The sequence below is a fragment of the Mustela erminea genome, chromosome 10 (genome assembly GCF_009829155.1).
Source record: "Mustela erminea isolate mMusErm1 chromosome 10, mMusErm1.Pri, whole genome shotgun sequence".
NCBI lineage: Eukaryota > Metazoa > Chordata > Mammalia > Carnivora > Mustelidae > Mustela > Mustela erminea.
Window position 1 is genome coordinate 108,740,498 of NC_045623.1, and position 16,914 is coordinate 108,757,411.

The 16,914-nt window shown below is 65.9% G+C and overlaps 1 protein-coding gene across 3 annotated transcripts in view; it reads right to left on the bottom strand.

The window, feature by feature from the left end:
- SKI (SKI proto-oncogene) overlaps positions 1–1,702 on the bottom strand; it is a 66,336-nt gene extending 64,634 nt beyond the window's left edge. For 2 of the 3 annotated variants that reach the window (XM_032361769.1, XM_032361768.1), the window contains exon 1: positions 687–1,701. In XM_032361769.1, the coding sequence (XP_032217660.1) occupies positions 687–1,655 (969 nt within the window). In that variant the 5' untranslated portion in view covers positions 1,656–1,701. Of the gene's footprint in view, positions 1–686 lie in introns of all 3 variants that reach the window. The other variant, XM_032361770.1, reaches the window with a different exon arrangement.
- Between the last annotated feature and the right edge of the window lie 15,212 nt (positions 1,703–16,914).

Genomic DNA, 16,914 nt, shown 5'->3' on the forward strand with positions numbered 1-16,914 from the left:
CCCAGGGCCAAGCGGCCCCGGCCCCCACACGGCAGTCCCCACACTCTGGGACTCCCACCGAGGCAGGCCCGCGGAAACACAGCGGCAGCCGCCGAGTCTCGGCCCCCGCCACCGCGGCCTGGACACCTGGCCTCGTTTCTGACGGTCTCCCAAGACTTCAAGGCGCAAACAGGCCCCATCGGGCCCAGTTCTGTCTGCTGAGGACCAGCGGCAAGCACCCCTCTGCCTGCGAGCGGGGGCCGGGGGGGCCTCGGTCTGCACGCCCCTCACGGCCCCCGCGGAAGGCCTCGGCCTGCGGCTGCAGCCTGGGCCCAGCCCGGGTCTAACTTCCCAGGACTTGAAGCGAGAGCGCTCGCGCGCGGGGCCTGCCCTTCCCAGCCCACCAGGGCAGCGGCTGCGGCCTCGGGAAGGCTTCTCCGCCCAGCAAGGCGGCCCCCAGACCACCGAGGCCCCCCCACGCCAAGCCAGCTGGCGTGTCACGGGGTCGCGAGCCGGAGGACCTTCCCGCACGACCGTCGACGGGGACGCCGACGCTACCCTGAATTTCTTCAAAATAAACCCAAATTCTGCGAAAATCTCCAAGTTGCACAGACCGAGTCCCCGGCCCAGGAGGGCCCCCCAGCTTCCAGGCCCTGGCACCCAGCGCCCCGGTGTCCTCCCACGCCCACAGCCGCAGGGACACTCACCCGGGGCACCCGCCGCTTGTACTTGTTGCCGTAGTCAAACTTCTCCTTCACGTCGTCCAGGCAGCGGCCGAGGCGCGCCTGCTCCTCCTTGCCCGTGTAGTCCTGGCTCAGCAGGATGTAGGCCCGCCAGTTGGCCGAGTCGAAGCCCCAGTGGCAGGTCCGGTTCTCCAGCGCCTTGTGCGAGTGCACCACGAACTTGTGCGGGGGGTACATGAGGCGGCAGTCGAGGCACTGGATGCAGGCGGCGCTGGGGCTGCTGTAGAGCTCGGGCACCAGCAGCCCCTTGCACTTGCCGAAGCACTCGTGGTACACGCGCACGCTGCGCTCGCTGAGCTCCAGGCCCAGCGCCAGGCTGGCGGCCAGCTCCTTCTTGCAGGGCGGCGGGTAGGCGCCGCCGTACAGCAGCGCGTTGCACAGGCGCTCGGCGTCCGTCTTGGTGATGAGCCCGCACGAGGGCGCCGAGAAGGGCAGGATGCCCATGACTTTGAGGATCTCCAGCTGGTCCGCCGTGCAGCGCGAGCAATAGATGTGCAGCTCGTCGCACACCGAGTTGATCTGCTGCAGCGAGAAGTCGCGCAGCACCGAGTTGAGGATCTGCGGCAGGCACAGGCGCTTCTCGCCGCCCACCACGAAGCACGAGATGGTCTCGCCCTCCAGCACGGTCTCGCAGCGCTCGGTGGAGCGGTCGGACGGCATGAAGAAGGGCCCGGGGAGCACCGGCGGCGGCGGCTGGATGGCCGGCAGGTGCAGCACGGGCGGCGGCTCGGCGGCCGCGGGCACCGGCGCCGGCACCGCAGCCGCGCTGGCCTCCTTGGCGCTCTCCTTCTTGTAGGCCTCCTGCGCCCAGCGCGCCGAGAAGGCGGCCGGGCCGCCCAGCGAGCTCATGGAGCTCAGGTGGAACTGCTCCAGCGTCTTCTGCAGCCCCGGGTGCGGCTGGAAGCCGCCGCGGCCGCCCGCCGCCGCCTCCATGGTGCGCTCCGGCTCCCCGGGCCGCTCCCGCTCCCGCGCCCCCGGGCCCCCGCGGCCCCCGCCGCCGCCCCGCGCGCCCCGGCGGCGCCCCCGGCCCCGGCCCCGGCCCCCCCCCGCCGCCGGCTCCCGCCCGATCACGGCCGCGGCCTCGGCCTCGCCCGGAGGCGCGAAGGGGTAGGCGGGCGGGGCGAAGGGGTCCCGCCGCTGGAGCCCGCCGGCACCCGGGCCCGGCGCCACATCCACGCGCCCCGCGCCGCGCCCGCCGCCGCCGCCGCCGCCGCCGCCGCCCGGGCCCCCCGCGCGCCCCCCGCGCGCCCCCCGGGCCCTAGGCGCGGGGCATGCCCCTGCGCGCGCCGCCAACGCCAACGCCAACGCTCGCGGGCCCGGGGCTCGCGGGGGGCGCGCGGGCAGGTGCCGGCGCCGCGAGGCGCGAATCGCCGCGGCGGTCGAGGCCGAGGGGCCCGGGAGGAGCGGGGGCGCGGGCGCGGGGCCCGCCGGGCCGTCCTCGCGCGGCGCGCCGCCGCCGCCCCGCTCCTCCCACCGCGCGGCGCCCGCCCGGCTCGTCCCGGCGGCGCTGGCCGGCCGCGTCGCGCCCGCCGCCGGCCGCCCCGGCCCGGCCCGCGCCCACCCCGCCGCCCGCGCCCGGCTCCGCGGCCCGCCCGCCCGCCTGCGCGCGCGCGGCTTCCGGGGCGGCGGGAGCGCCTGTGGCGGCGGCCCTCAGAGCGCGGCGGCGGCGGCGGCGGCGGCGCGGGGCTCGGCGCACATCCTCCCGGCGGCTCGCTCCGGCTCGGACTGAGCGCCGAGCGCTGAGCTCACGCCGCCGCCCCGCCCCGCGCCGCCCCGCCCCGCGCCGCCGCCCCGCCCCTCGCGCCGTCTGGAGCCGCGCGTCCGCCTCAGCCGAGCGCCGGCCAGGAATGCGACCGCCTCCCGGCCTGGCTCTTCCAGGAACGCGCGCTCCCCCCGCGCCGCCACCACCCAGCGCGGGGCTCGGGCCGGCTCGGCCGCACTCGGGCCCGTCCGCCAGGGACTCGGCTCCGCTCGGCCCCGCCCGCCCCGGACTCGGCCCCGCTCGACCCCGCTCGTACCCGCTCGGCCCCCGCTCGGCCCCGCTCGGCCCCGCTCGGTCCCCGCTCGGCCCCGCTCGGCCCCGCTCGGCTCCGCTCGGCCCCGCCCGCCGGAAGGGCGCTCGGCGGGGGCAGCGGCGGCGGCCGTGGCCCCCCTTCCGGCCGAGGCCGCTTCCTGCGTGGCTTGGAAGGCGCCGGTTCCGCCGCCGCCGCCGCCGCCGCCACCGCCGGGGCCCAGAAACCCACACGCGGCCCCCGCCACAACCGCAGACTCGCGGAGGGGCGGGCAGGACGGGGGTGCCACGCCACGCGACCGTGGAGAACCCCGCACGCGACGGGGACAGCCCCGGGCCCGACCCGGGTCCCGTCGAAGGACGGGGACGCCAAGGGGGTCCCTGCCCGTTAGGATTGCCCCGGCCGAGGCGACCCCGCGCGGGCGCGCACACAATGCAGCCTGTCCCCGCGCCCCCGCACGTGCAGGCCGCAGCCCCCCACCCGACCGAGCGCCCGGCCACCCCGTGCCCTGCGCCCTGCGGGCAGGGCCAGCCGCCGCAGGGCAGGACGGCTGGCTCCACGGGGCCAAGCCCTCTCCGGGAGCGCCGGCCGCGCCCTGCGCCCACCGGCCCTGGCCGGGGTCAAGCCTGGGGGGAGTCCTGGGAACCTCGGGCAGGCGGCCTGAGCCCCGACCCCGGCAGGGCAGCCACTTAGCGTCTGGAGGGCGTCTGCGGCAGAGCCGGCGGGACACGCCGCTGTGGGTCCTTCCAGGGACTGGGGTGTCCCCGGGGGTGGGAGAAGACGGGGGTCCCCAAGCGGGACTGGCTAGGTCGCCCCCAGGTGAGGCAGTGTCTTAGCGGGGGCCGAGGAGGTGGGGACTGGACATCCCAGAGACGGTTCTGTCTGTCTGTGCTCCAGCCGGACGCGGATGGACAGTCCAGCCGAGCTAGGCAGTGGCGCCTTCTGTGCCACAGGACAAGGGCACCCAAGTTTCTAAATACCCCTTCTGGGTATTGCACTGGGTGACACGTGCAGAGCACCCCGGAGCCGGGCACAGGTGAGAGGGCGGAGCCCGCTTCAGCCTGGGTGAGCTTCACCTGAGGGCAGCCTGTCACCCCCGCTCCTGCCTCCCCAGTGGAGGCTGAAACTGCCCCCAGCCCAGAGCTCCTGGCGGGTGGCACCGGCCCTGCGGAGCTGACCTGTCATCTCTACAGGCCCAGGATGCCCTGAGGTGCAGGCAGGTGTCTGGAGAGGCCACCCCAGCCCTGCATGGCCGCAGGCGCAGGGAGACACGGAGGAGGGGCTGGAGACTCGGGAGCCGAGCTCCATCCGGAAGCGACCACTCTCCTCTGTGAGCACGAGCCTTCCCCTCCGCTTGCCTGTGTCCTAGGCCTGTCCCACCCACCCTTCTCGCGGATCCCCCCAGGAGCAGCCGCCCGACAAGAGGCTTGTCTCTTGGCGACATGAAACTCAGAAGGAGTATTTAAAACCAAACAAAGGGACTTCGTGCTTGTTTGGGGGCATCATTCTCTTGGCCCCCATTTTGGGCCAAAAAAGTTCATTTATGTTGCACCCTGAGAGGGTTGGTTCCTTCTCTGTGGACTTGAATTCCACACAGCTCAGGCAACCTGTAATCCAAAGGAGGTGGCTGGGGCACTGGTGGGGGGAGCTGGAGACGGTTTCCAGCCAAGCGCAGAATTTCTCTCGCTCTGTTGGCCAAGCGGGCCCTCCCACGGGGGCCCTGAGCCCGTGGTCCTCTTGATGGGCAGTGCCTGAATCAAACGGGCCACTTCCCTCTACATCCTCTGGCTTTATAGGGGTCTAGGGACGAGTCCCACGAAGGCAGGGGGCAACATTTTTCCAGAGCTGCAGGGGATATGTGATGGGGGCAGGGGAGCATCAAAGGGCCCTGGGACGCAGGACGGGACTGGATTGCCTCTGAAGAGTTTCCTTCTCGGTGGACTTTGAGGCCTCCTCCCCAAGCAATGTTGGAGTCTCTGGAGCAGTGAAGCCCACCTCACAGGCTAGCCATGCCTAGACAGAGCCAGCCAGGCCCCCTGTCTTCTCCCTGGCCCAGTGGGGGGGACTTTCAATCCTGCTGGCCTTCCTCCAACCTCCAGCCCACCGTGCAGCTGGATGGTGGCGTGGCTCACTCACTCCTCCCACTGCCAATGGCCGGACACCAGGCTGCCAAGTAGAAGGTCCAGACCACGGGCACAGCCCCATCAGAGGGCAGGGACAGGGACCCACTACACCTGTGCGCCACCACTTACCCCCTCCAACTCTCTGGCTGATGACTGTGGGCAGCAGCTCGTGTGCTCACATTTGTGGAGCTCATACCTCTGCAGGCACAGAGACCAGTGCTGGCGGCCATGGGGTGGGGTTCTACCCACATGGCTTCGATCTCCTGTGGAAAGACTGGCAAGGGAAGGACACATCTGCTGGTAAAGGAATAAGGTCCCTTGGGTGCTGTGGAGACTTGAGGGGTCACAGGAGTCCAGTTTCTCGCTGTTAGAGACGGGCATTACAGATATGGAGAGGGATAAATGAATCGTGTGTGTGGAATTGGAATTAGCAATACCAGTGGGAACCCACAAATTTCAGTATTTATAAACATGGAGAAAAACGATAGATGTAAACGTGTTTGTACAAACATCCGTGTAATTCTTCACTCTGTCAGGTGAGGGCCCGCGAGAAGTGACACCCCAACAGCAGTGAGCACACAAGAACTTGCATCCTGGTTTCTAAATCCTATCCCCCACTCGCGGGAACCAGAATTCTTTGGCAGGATGGCGGGGCTCAGGGCTCAGGCGGGGAGAGTGCAGGCCGATCCTGGAATGCCTTCCAGTGCCCAGAAGTACGGAAGGGCTCAGAGCGTAACAGGGACATGTCAGAAAGACGTGTGCCAGCTCGAAGGGCCCCCCCCACTGGCAAATCAGAGGTCATAATTACAGGCATGAGCTGTGATCATGGAATAAAATAGGAAACCACAAGTCCACGCATATTCAGATACTTATTAAAATAAATGGATTTGTAAGTTGAAAGTTTGATGAGAAATAAGCTATTTGCCTAGTTTTCAAGTTCCTCACACAAGGTCCCCATTAATCACCAGGGCAGGAAGAGTGCGTTCCCAGGGAGAGGCCGGCAGACACCACCATAACCCAGAGGTCTAGGTGGGCACCATCGCTCTGCTCAGAGGCGATCCTGCCTCACTGACAGGGACGGCAGACCACACATCCCTTCTGTGATTCTCCTGCCAAAGCAGCATAACCCGCATCTGATCGGGTGAAAACTCGGACATCCACATGGAGGCTCTACAGAAAGAGGGCCCAGAACCTTTAAAGGGGTCAGGGTCTCAGCGGTCAGGGAAAGGCCAAGGAATGTTCTGGACCTTTGGAGACTAAAAAGGTGTTGACTCAGTAGGACGTGTGGCCCTGGGCTGGTCTTGTTGCCGCAGAGGACGTTACTGGGACAACCACAAAGTCTTGGATGTGGTCTGAGACCAGACGGCAGGGTCCCTGGTTCGGACGAGGTGCTCTGGTTATGTCCGGTTATGCTTTGGTGTGTGATAGAGCAACGGGTCAGCAATCGCCAGTGCTTCCGGATTGTGGGAGGTAGGGCAGGGGGCTCCTGTGCTAGTTGTGCAACTTTTCTGTAAGTTCGAGATTGTAAGAAAACACAAAAAGTATTTTTAAGAATGTTGTAGGGAGGAAGCCTAAGTTGTCTTTTCAGCCCTGCTTAGTCTGAGATGCCTGGCGGAGCAGGCTCTAGCCTGAGGCCGCTGGCGGTCTCACCACTGTGCCTGCGGGGTAAGGCCTGAGGGGACACTAGCAGAACACCAAGAGCATAGGCTCCAGCTTCAACCAAGGGGGCAGAGGAGCTGGGCCCTTCCCGCTGCGGCGCGCAGGCCGGAGAAGAGAGGCGGGGATTTTAAATGTCCCGTGACAATGCGCAGCTCTGCAGAGCCGGTCGCACGAGCCACAGTGCTGAGGAGAGTGGAGACCAAGCAGCGTACATGAGGCTTGGGGCTGGCCTTACACCCACTGTGGGCTGAGAGTTTAGGCCAGCGTGGGACAGAGTTGAGGTCACAGGCCGTTTCTGTAATGGGAGTTGGAACCGTCACGACAGCACGAGTTGAGATGCAGGTGTCCCGTCTGTGGCGGGGACTTCCGACTCTGCCCATCAGTCTAGAGGCAGAGTCCAGGGAGCAACCAGACCAGACCAGGACAGGAAAGAGGGTGCCAGGAAAACGTAGAACCGATGGAATATAGGATGCATTCCGCTAGAGGGAAAACTGGTGCCTGTCGGGAGATGTAGGAGGGCTAGCTATGGGCACAGAGAGAACTCAGCAGGCGAAAACATAAAAACAAATATTCACTCCAGGAAAAACAAAATATCTAAACAGAGTTCACTCCTTGGATCACCGAGAACAGTATTTACATAATTAAAATAGCGCAAACGAAATAACCAAAGTTATGAAATAGTTCGTTTGGGAAGATCAAAGAAAAGAAAGCATGTTGGGGGCAGAGGGTGCAGGCGAGAGCTCCTCCAGGGACGCTCCGGAATGCCGAAAACCGGTTTAGAAAAAAGCAAGAGCACATAATCTTTTTTTTTTACTTTATTTTTTATTTTTAAAGATTTTATTTATTTGACAGACAGAGATCACAAGTAGGCAGAGAGGCAGGCAGAGAGAGGAGGAAGCAGGCTCCCCGAGAAGCGGAGAGCCCAATGCGGGGCCCAGGACTCTGGGATCATGACCTGAGATGAAGGCAGAGGCTTTAAACCTCTGAGCCACCCAGGCGCCCCAAGAGCACACAGTTTTAAAATGTGGAGAAAACTCAGACAAGAAACGGATGAAAGAATCGAGAGAGGCCAAGGCCAGGCCATTGAACCCAGAGTCCAGAGCGGGGCTCAGGGACCACTACAGACTTGATGAAAGTGTCCCGACCTTTGGGCTTCTTTCTGCTCTTTTCATCTACGTATCTTTCTTTGCTAAGAATTTAAACACACAAACCAGAACTCAAAACTGAAAATAAATAACAAAGAAAAATGAACTCACATTCCCACCACGAAATTCACAGCTCAGGAAATGATACCTTGAATAAGTCATTGATTAAAGAAGGAATTAAAATGGGAATTACAAAATGTTTTAAAACAAAATGATAATGAAAACGGTGCCGATCAAAATTCCCGGCTGCGGCGGACATGGTGCTTAGACTTTCACAGACTTCGGTTCCTGGATCAGAAAACAGATACAGGATCCTGGTTTTTGCCAAGTGAGGAAACTGTAGATATTTCTAATTTCTTCCTTGTGACAACCTGCACCTCCTAGTTTTCCAAAGAAGCTGTTTTTGGCTTTGTTGACATTCCCTTGTTGTGTCTCCTGGCCCGTTCTGGCAAGGAAGGACCCCCCCCATTCCCCACGGGACATTTTGTGGGGTCAGTCTCATGGCCCATTCGTCCCACATGGCTGAGGGGGTGCAACTGCCTCCCCTGGGATGGTCAGGGGCCAGGGGCTGTGCAGGGTCACACACGGGTCCCCGCATCCAGCATGCATTTAAGACCTGCCTTGTGGGGGTCAACCAAGGTAGCACCTGGGAAGCTGAGCAGAGACCTGACCATGGCCACGGGGGTCCCACTCTGGTTGCCACTGGGAATGAGAAGGTGAGCTCAGAACGCTGCTGTAGGGGCTGACGACCTCACCCTGTGCCCCTAAATCCTGCCTGTCTCCCTCTGTGGGCAACACCCCCATGCACCTGTCCCCTGCCAGGAGCTGCCCTGGTCTTCCTGGACGTGGGAGGAGGGAAAAGCAGGGTACCCTTTCCCATGCCAAACAACTACCCTGGGGCTCCGTGGCACTGCCAGCCTGGCAGCCCCCACCATGGCAGGTTTGGCCTCAGCGGCTGGAGGAAGCTGGCTGGGGCCCTTGGGAGACTGGGCGGTCCTGCCTGGGACCCAAGTGCCTGCTAGTTCCCACCTCTGCGCCCACACCAGCCTGGGAGGGGGCCTGGCCCAAGCCCCAGGGCCCAGGTGAGAAGAACAGCTCAGCCAACACAGAGCACCCTGAGGTCGAGGAGCCAGAGCAGAAGGAAAGCTGACTGGGAATGAGGGAGGGGGACACACTCCCACCCCCGCCAGGGCTCCACGCTCGGGGCCTGCTGACCTGGCTCTGGGCCTGTGTCCTCAAGCTGGTGGGGCACTCCAGAGAGGACTCAGCCTGGAGGGGTGCACAGAGCGCCTGTGTGGGCGGTCTGCCCTGCGGGCCCATCCCTGCCCCCAGGACCCTGTCCCCCCAAGCACCTTGTGCTGCTCTGGAATGTGCACCTTGCCGGGCATGACCTGCCCAGGGCTCCGGCCGTGCCCCGCCGATCACAGGGCAGCCACCGCCCGCCCGCAGTCCCAGCACCACCACCCCCCCCCGTCAACAGTGAGGGGTGAGGGGCGCCAGGGCCAGGACATCAGCAGTGCTCTTCAAGGACCCCCACCCCCACTCTCTCTCTGTCCTGCAGACTTTGCTGTGTGCCACCCAGTGCGTGTGGAGACCCCGATGGGGGCCAGAAGGGCCAGCTCTGGTCTGCAGGAAGTTTTCCTCCGGCACCTTCCGAAGACAGTCGTCCCAGGGCCGGAGCAGCCGCACGGCTGGTGACAGCAGAAGGCCGCGTGGTCAGAAGAAGTGGGATCTGGGTGCCAGGGGCTGTGAGCCCGCGCAAGTATGGCTCCCTCCCGGCGCTGGGGCCAGGCGTGCTACCGTCCCCTGTCAAAGCGGCACACGAGGAGGCTCAGGGTGGCCCGGGAGCTGCCCAAGGCGCCAAGCCTCCAGGGGTGGGAGCCTGCGGCAGGGTCTGGACAGGTGGGCTGTGGTGAGCCGGCAGGGGCCGGTGGGAGCTCCGAGGGCCAGACTCCAGTGACCCCGGCATGGAGAGGGCCAGCAAGGAGCCCTGCTGTGGGGGCCCATACCCGGCCCTGCGTGCAGGCCCATCGCTCCAGAGAGCCCCTCGACTTCCCAGCAGCTGGGGAAGGCGCGGGCTCTGCCTTCCAATCACGCAGAGGGCATCCCACGTCCTGGGCCCCCACACCCACCAGTGACGTGCCCCCCTCTACCCCCCCCCCAGCACCAGGACACAGTCCCATCTTCCCTCCCTTGGGCCCACGGCTCCTCCCGCTGCCTCCCTTTCTGTCCTTCCTGCCACACTTCCTGGGCTCCCAGTACTTCCTCAGCCCTCCTGTGCCCCCCACCGGGGCCCTGGAGCCAGACTCCTCATGCGTGGTGCTACCCGCACTCGGCCTGTCACCTGCCCTTGCCTGTTGGGGGCTCTGTCCCTCCAGCAGTGAGTGGCCAGTGGACAGACACTCCTGCAATCTTGGTGAACTAACGGAGCCACAGACAGAGTCAGATGAGACGAGCCCCTTGTGTGGCCCAGGGACCGCCCCCCGCCCCCGCTCCCTCTCAGCTGCAAGTCACTGCCCTCGTGACCCCCACGCCCTAAGAACCACCCCAGCCCCACGGCAGGCAGCCCCTGCAGGTCTCGACAGAGTGACTGGTCTGGGTCTAGAGTTCGAGCCTCCTGTAGAGGATGTGGGGGCACCGCACACCCCAAAGGGGAGAGACCACACGGTGGGGACGGCCCAAATGGGGAAGGCATCGTCCCATGACGAGGAGGGCAGGGCAGAGTGCCCACTCCTCCAGGCCTCCCTGAGATGCTCCCCAGAGAATTTTAGATGACTTACAGGGGTCCTGTCGGCACCTGGCCAGTGGGGGGAGCGCGGCTGCACCCCAGGCCTGGCCACTGTGCTGGGCCCCTCCTGGGCCTCCTCCCACACCAGGGGGACCCAGGGCCCAGGGCCCCTCTCTCCTGGAGCCAAGGCCTCAGGCTCCTCTCCCTGAAAATTGTAAACTGCAAATCAGAGACACACTGGGCTCCCTGAGCAGGCCCCTCCCGCCCTCCTGCCGTCATTCCTGGCAGGCCTTCGGGTGAGCTCACGCATTACATAAGGCATGCGAGCTATTTCTTGGGGGAATGAGCTCCCCCTGCACAGGGCTCCATTTCCCTCTCCCGCTCCAGCCACGACCACCACCAGCCACAGGGGTCTGGGCCTAAGAGGGGAGACTCCCATGTTCCCAGGGTCCCCTGCAGAGGGAGGGGCCGCCCAGCCCCTGTCCCCGCCGGCACCCCTCTGAGAACAAGCCGGTCTTCTGCACAGAAGAGACTGCGGGTCCTTTGGCAGGGACGCCCTGGAGGGCAGGGGGTGCGACCCAGCCCGCCTCAGACAGGTGTTTCCCCAGGGCGACGTTGGTCGTTGCCCCCAGGAGGAGCTCGGGCTTTCCTCTCTCTCCGGATTGGGAGTCGGCCCTGTCGGCACCCACCGCTGGGGAGCTCTGGGCTCCTCTGAGGACACCTGGTCACCCGTGGGCATGAAGCCCAAAGACGGTTCAGCCCGGACTGTGCTCTTGGGAGGAACAGGGACCAGATTTCCCTTTGGTCAGAACAGAGGCCCCCGCAGTGAACGGCCACCAGGAGGACAGCCGCAGTGGCTGGGGCGGGGGGCACCAGCCCAGGGAGCACTTCACGGCTCCTCTTGGGACTCTTGGTTCTCAGCTGTTGGAGGAGACGGGCCTGGGGACCTTGGCCCCCTGCCTCATTTCTGTGACTGGGACTGAGGGTGACCCGTGAGGACACAGTGGACCCCCAGAGGACACAGCTAAAGGGACATGCAGGCAGCACTAGCCTGGCATTTCAGGGGCGGCCAAGCCCTCTCCTGGCCTGGCCAGCAGCAGGCAGGGCACCGGCCGGCCTGGAAGGAAAATCGGGGGCAGGCGGCTTGGGGGGCTGTTGGGGGGACTGGGGTGCTCTGAGCTCTTTGCTCCTTGGGGGGCTGCTGGCGAGGGGCGGGGGTGGGCTTGGGTCTGGATGGGGTGGGAAGCCCTCTGCTTCCTTTTGCCTCGAAGGAAAAGTCGGGAGGAAACCCAGCCAAGTCCAGTCCGGAGCTAATGGTCCCCCCCAACCCCCGCCCCACCCCCGCAGCCGGCAAGGGAGCCTACGGCCCAGCCCTGCTTGGGGACAAAGCTCCCTGGGGTGGTGGGGACACCGGGAGCCGGAAACGCCGCCGTCCCCCCCCAGCCCCCGCCCCGGGCCTCTGTCCCCGCGAGCGAAACAAGACCACGGCTCCTTTCTTTCCAGAGACTCGAGTTCTTGGAACGCACACCCTCTTGGGTTTGCTATTTTTACCCGCCCCAGCCTTCCGGTCTCCATGGCGACGCCTCCAAACAGCAGATTCCAGGCGGCAATGACGTCACCTTTCCCCTTCCTGCCGCCCAGGCCCCCCGGGCGCCACCGTGCGGGACCCCAGCTCGTGCCCCCGGGCGCCCCAGGCCGAGCCCCCCAGGCGCCCCAGACCAAGGCCGCGGTCGCAGTGGCCTCTCCTGTCCCCTGCCGGCCCGGCAGCGGGGCCTTCAGCGGCCGCTGGAGCCCCGTGGCGGAGGGCACAGGCCCAGGGGGCGGCCCTCCCTCCCGCCCCGGGCTCCCTGCCACGCCGGCTGCCCTGTGGGAGCTGCCGCGGGCCCTAGCGGCTGGGGAGGCAGGGGCAGGCCGGCGCCAGGCCTCGCTGGCTGCCCGGGCAGCCGCCTGTCTGGCCTGGGAAGGCCCCGCGGCTCCCTCATCAGAAAGCGGGAACCGTGGCGGAGGGCCTCGGAGGTGGCTGCGGTGCCGGGAGGGCCTGTGGCCTGGTCGGCGGAGGCCCTGGGGCTGTGCCCGTGGGCCTGCGGTCCCCTCCTGCACCCGGCTGCCCTGTCCAGGGCTGTCGTGGGCCACATGCTCTATACCTTGGTCCTGATCGGGCAGCTGAACTGGGGGGCTGTGGCCCCTTCTCAGGGGGCCAGGTCCCCTCCAGTCCATCAATAGGCTGTGTCTGTCAGGGCCACACTACCCAGCCGTCCCTGTAACGCCCAGCCTGACGTCTCTCATCAGCCCCGACGCAGTCCGAGGGCGTTTGGGACCTGGTGGGAGTGCGGACCCTGCTGGAGAAACACCTCACGTCGTGGGGGTGCTTAGTGTGCGCTGGGAACTTGCTGTCTCCCCCGTGGAAGTGGCTGAAGTATCCTTGCTGGAGGCTGCGGGGTACGAAGAGCTGCCTGGGGAGCTCTTCTGCCCTTCCCGCCAGCAGCCCACGAGGTTGGGTGGGCCCGCCACGGGGCCTCCTGGGATGCGGGGGTCGCCCCTGAGCAGAGTCTGCCCCTCCCCATCACCCCAAGGGACCACAACAAAATAAACCCCAGCCCCACCCCAGCAGTCTCCCCCTCCCTGAAAGCAGACACGGGGCTTGGGGTTCAAAGAAAGCAGTGACCCTGGGAGGGCAGAGAGGGCGTCGTGGGGCTGTGCCGGCCCCGACCTCGGCCAGTCGGGGGGTCAGGGCCACAGTCCGTCCTGCCGACATCCAGAAGGGCAAAGGAGACGCCCAGCCGCCGTGCTCTTAGCCTCGGTCTCTGCCCCCAGAAACGGTACTGAAAGAAGGTGTTTTCGAAGCTCACATTCCTGCTCCGTCTGAGGTACGAAGCCCCAACTCGCCCCGTCTGACGTGGGCAGGCACACTCGCAGGCCCGGGCACGAGGCACGCAGGTGGGCGGCCCTGTCTCCGGAGCCCCACACAGACACACTCACAGCTCGGCGTGTGGGGAGCGCCGCTGGCTGTGCAGGTGGGCCTTCCCACCCGCCCCCTCCCCAGGGGCCTCGCTGTCCCACGGCGGTGGCCCAGGGCACGGAGTTGGGGGAGGCCCTGCAGGCCGCCATGCCTCCCGAAGTGGGGGTAACCCGAGCAGGAGGTGGACGAGGCTTGTCTGGGGAAACACCTGTTCCAACAGGCTCTGTCCGGACAGGACACGAAGGGGCATGCGGGGTCCTGGGAGCCGCTGGACGGGGGGGGCGGGACACTTCACACGAATGGTGTGAGATTCGAGGATGAACAGCTCGTGGCGCCGGAACAGGTGGGGAGAGGCACCCGCAGCACCCGCAGGCCGCCCTGCCCGGACTTTGCGTGGCTCTGCCCTTCTGCCCTTCTCGCTCACAGTCTTTATGTAACGGGCAGGCTCCCGGGGCTGCCTCGGCCCTTACCGTTTCCTCCTGACCCGACCATCTGGGCCCCTGCCAGGCCCCATGGGAGGCCCCCAGGCTGAGCTCTGTTCAGCGGAGTGTTCTGCTCAGGCTGAGGTCGGGGGTGGGGGCGCAGGGGAGTGAGGAGGAGGGATGAGGGGCACTTAGATGACTTACTAAGCCTGCTGCTCCCCCCAGCTTAGCTCCCCCAGGGGAGCGGGTCTTGGGAGACACTGCTCTGAGCCCGAGAGGCCCCCAGCCCCACAGCCCATCACTGACAGGCCAGGGCAGAACAGCTGCCAGGTGGGGTGAACGGGAGGGAGGTTCAGCAAACAGCACCCCGGCCCCACTTGGCTGCTGGGGACACTGAGGCCTGGGCGCAGAGAATCGACTCGGAGCAGCCGAGACTACTCTTCTGAATATTTTGTTCCCAGCCCTGCCCCTGGCCTGCCCCGGGGCTGGGGGGACGGCCAAGAGGAGGGCCCTCACCTGGCCCAGGCCTGCCCCTCTGTGGTCCCTGGGAAGCCCCTCCCGGCCTGCCCAGGGACCCCCGCCCACAGCCCTGCCCAGGACCGTCAAAGCTGGACGTGCGGTGGGAGGGACGTGCGTACGGGGAGCTGCCCGGCCCGCCGCCCCCCAGCCCCGCAGACACCGCAGGGAGGGTCCTGGGGCCACTGGCCTGGCAGAGGCCTCCACCCAGCACCTTCCACAGACCATCCCACCTCCAGGCCGAGTGCTGCCCAGTGGCCTTGTCTCCGTGAGTAATGTTTAACTTGGAAGGGCTGCCGCGGAGACGTGAACAAGTCTGGATTGCAATCTGCTTGCCAGGAGGGGCAGAGGGGGAGGCAGGGATCAAGGGCACCGCTGAGAGGCGGGGGGGGGGGGGGTGTGGGAAGCGGGTCTGAGGGCTCTCACCACGGCTGCCCCCTGCGGACCTGCCCCGGGAGCCGGGGCCGCCGCGGCACCCACCCTGTGGGAGCGGGCGCGTTGGGCCAAATGCCTAGAAGACATACCGGACATGCGGCGGAGCCCCTCCGGCCTCAGTTTCCCCTGTGGGAAACACCCTGGTCAGGAGGAGCCTTGGAATCCAGCTCTGGGGACAAGAGCACAGACAAGTGCCCACACACGTCACACACGCAGACACACAACACAGACGCGCACATGGGCAAACATGCAAACACACACAACTTCTGTGGCCGTTGGGACCCCATAGTCCTGAGGCCTGGACACAGGAAGTGAGGATGAAGCCAGGGGTGGGGGCTCGGGGGCGGGGCCGCAGCCGGGACAGGCCCCAGGCGGGCGTCTGCAGCCCAGACGTCTCCTGCGGGCTGCCCGCCTTCCCGCCCTGCGGCCGCCCGCTCCACGCGCCCACCAGCCACACCCGAGCAGGTTGAGGGGTGCCGGGGAGGGCTCCACTCCCAATGGCCAAGGGGAGAGGCTTCTGCTCGACCCTGTGTCAGGGACAGACCCCCCTGGGTCCCCATGATCCTTGGGGTCTGCCTCTCTCCCTCACCAGAAGCCTGCCCTGAGCTGGGCCCAGTTCCTCGCAGCAGGCCAGAGGCCGGCCCCAGCCCTCGGCCGCTCCGCAAATCTAAGACCACGTACTTCCCACCAACATGCGTTTTCCCCAGAGGAAGATGCACCCCTCCCCAACTCCAGAGTTTTTGCTGATTGGCTCTCCCCTGGGGGGCCTGGCCCTGCTGGGTGGGCCCCCAGGACCAGGCAGAGCGGGGACCCGCCCTCACGGAGTCACACGCGTTGAGGGAAGACGCTTGAAGGGAGCCCTTTCCCCCAGACCCTGTCCTTGCACTAGACAAACCTCAACTTTCTCCTTGAACTCCGGGTGTGCGGCCTGTCTTGTGAGCTGGACGGAATGACGTTCCCTCCACGACGTGCGTGTGACTGCGTGTCGAAGCCTGCACCTAGGGCCCGCTCCCGCCTTCGGTAGCAGCCGGCCACGCACCTGGGGGCCACGCACCTGGGGGCCACGCCGGGGCCAAGTCGGTCTGCGTGTGCACGTCCCCCCAGATTTCTACGTCGGAGCCTAGCCTCCAGCTGGGGAAGGGAGGCCTGCGGGTGGTGAGTAGGTTCTAAGGCGGGACTAGAGCCCTTACAGAAGGGACCCCGGAGAGCTCCCCCGCCCCTTCCTCCACGTGAGGACACAGCAAGAAGTCGGTCTCCTGTCACCCAGGAAAGGGTCCTCACCAGAAGCCGACCCTGCCAGCCGCCTGCTCTCAGACTTCCAGGCTCCACCACGTGAGAAAGACATTTCTGTGGGGCACAAGCCCCCCCCCCCCCAGTGTGTGGCCCTCAGGGAGGACTGCTGGGCAGCGACAGGACTCCAGGGCCTCTCTTTGTCCCCATGGGGGTCCTATGGCCGGGAGCCCCGGCAGACCAGGATCTCGGCGGCACCCTCCCTGTCCACTTGGGTTGGTGGCTCTTTCTTTGTTCCGCCCATCCCCCAAAGCCAGGTGCTCTCCCGTGGTGGAGAAGAGAAGCTGCTCCCTGAGGGGCACTGACTGTCCCAGTGTGCCTCCCGGCGGGGGACAGCCCCTCAAGAGAGAGATTGTGGGGAGCCTGAATTAGTTCAGGGTCTTCTTCGGTTGCAGACGGCAGCCTGAGCCAGGACAGGCCTGCAAGAGGCAGTCCTGCTGCGCCCAGGGCTGGGGGTGCGGGAGGGTCAGGTCATGTTTGTGGGCTGCGAGTCAGTGGGCTCCGGACAGCTGGGGTTGCTGGGAGTCAGCCTCAGGAGGTTGACCTCGGCAGACGGGGCGGGGCAGCCTGGTCTGGGCGCAGAGCCTGGGTGGGACAGTCATTCCATAAGGGTCTGGGGGGTTCACAGGGGGACCTCCGAGGCTCAGGAGTCCCCAAACAGGAGGAATGAGCCTTGTGGTCTGCCCAGCCTCGGGCTGGGTCTCCTGAGTACCCACAGCACCCCACACTTCGCTTGATGCTGTGCCCTCAGTCCCTCCTATGCAAGGCCCCGGGCTGCCACGGAGCCAGCAAGACCTGGAGCTTGGGCGGCCGTGGGGGAGGGCTGGGTTCAAGTGCCAGCTCTGTGCTCATGGTCTCACGGTCCGGGACACAGGGACAGAGGGCTCCGGGCCCCAGCAGGCC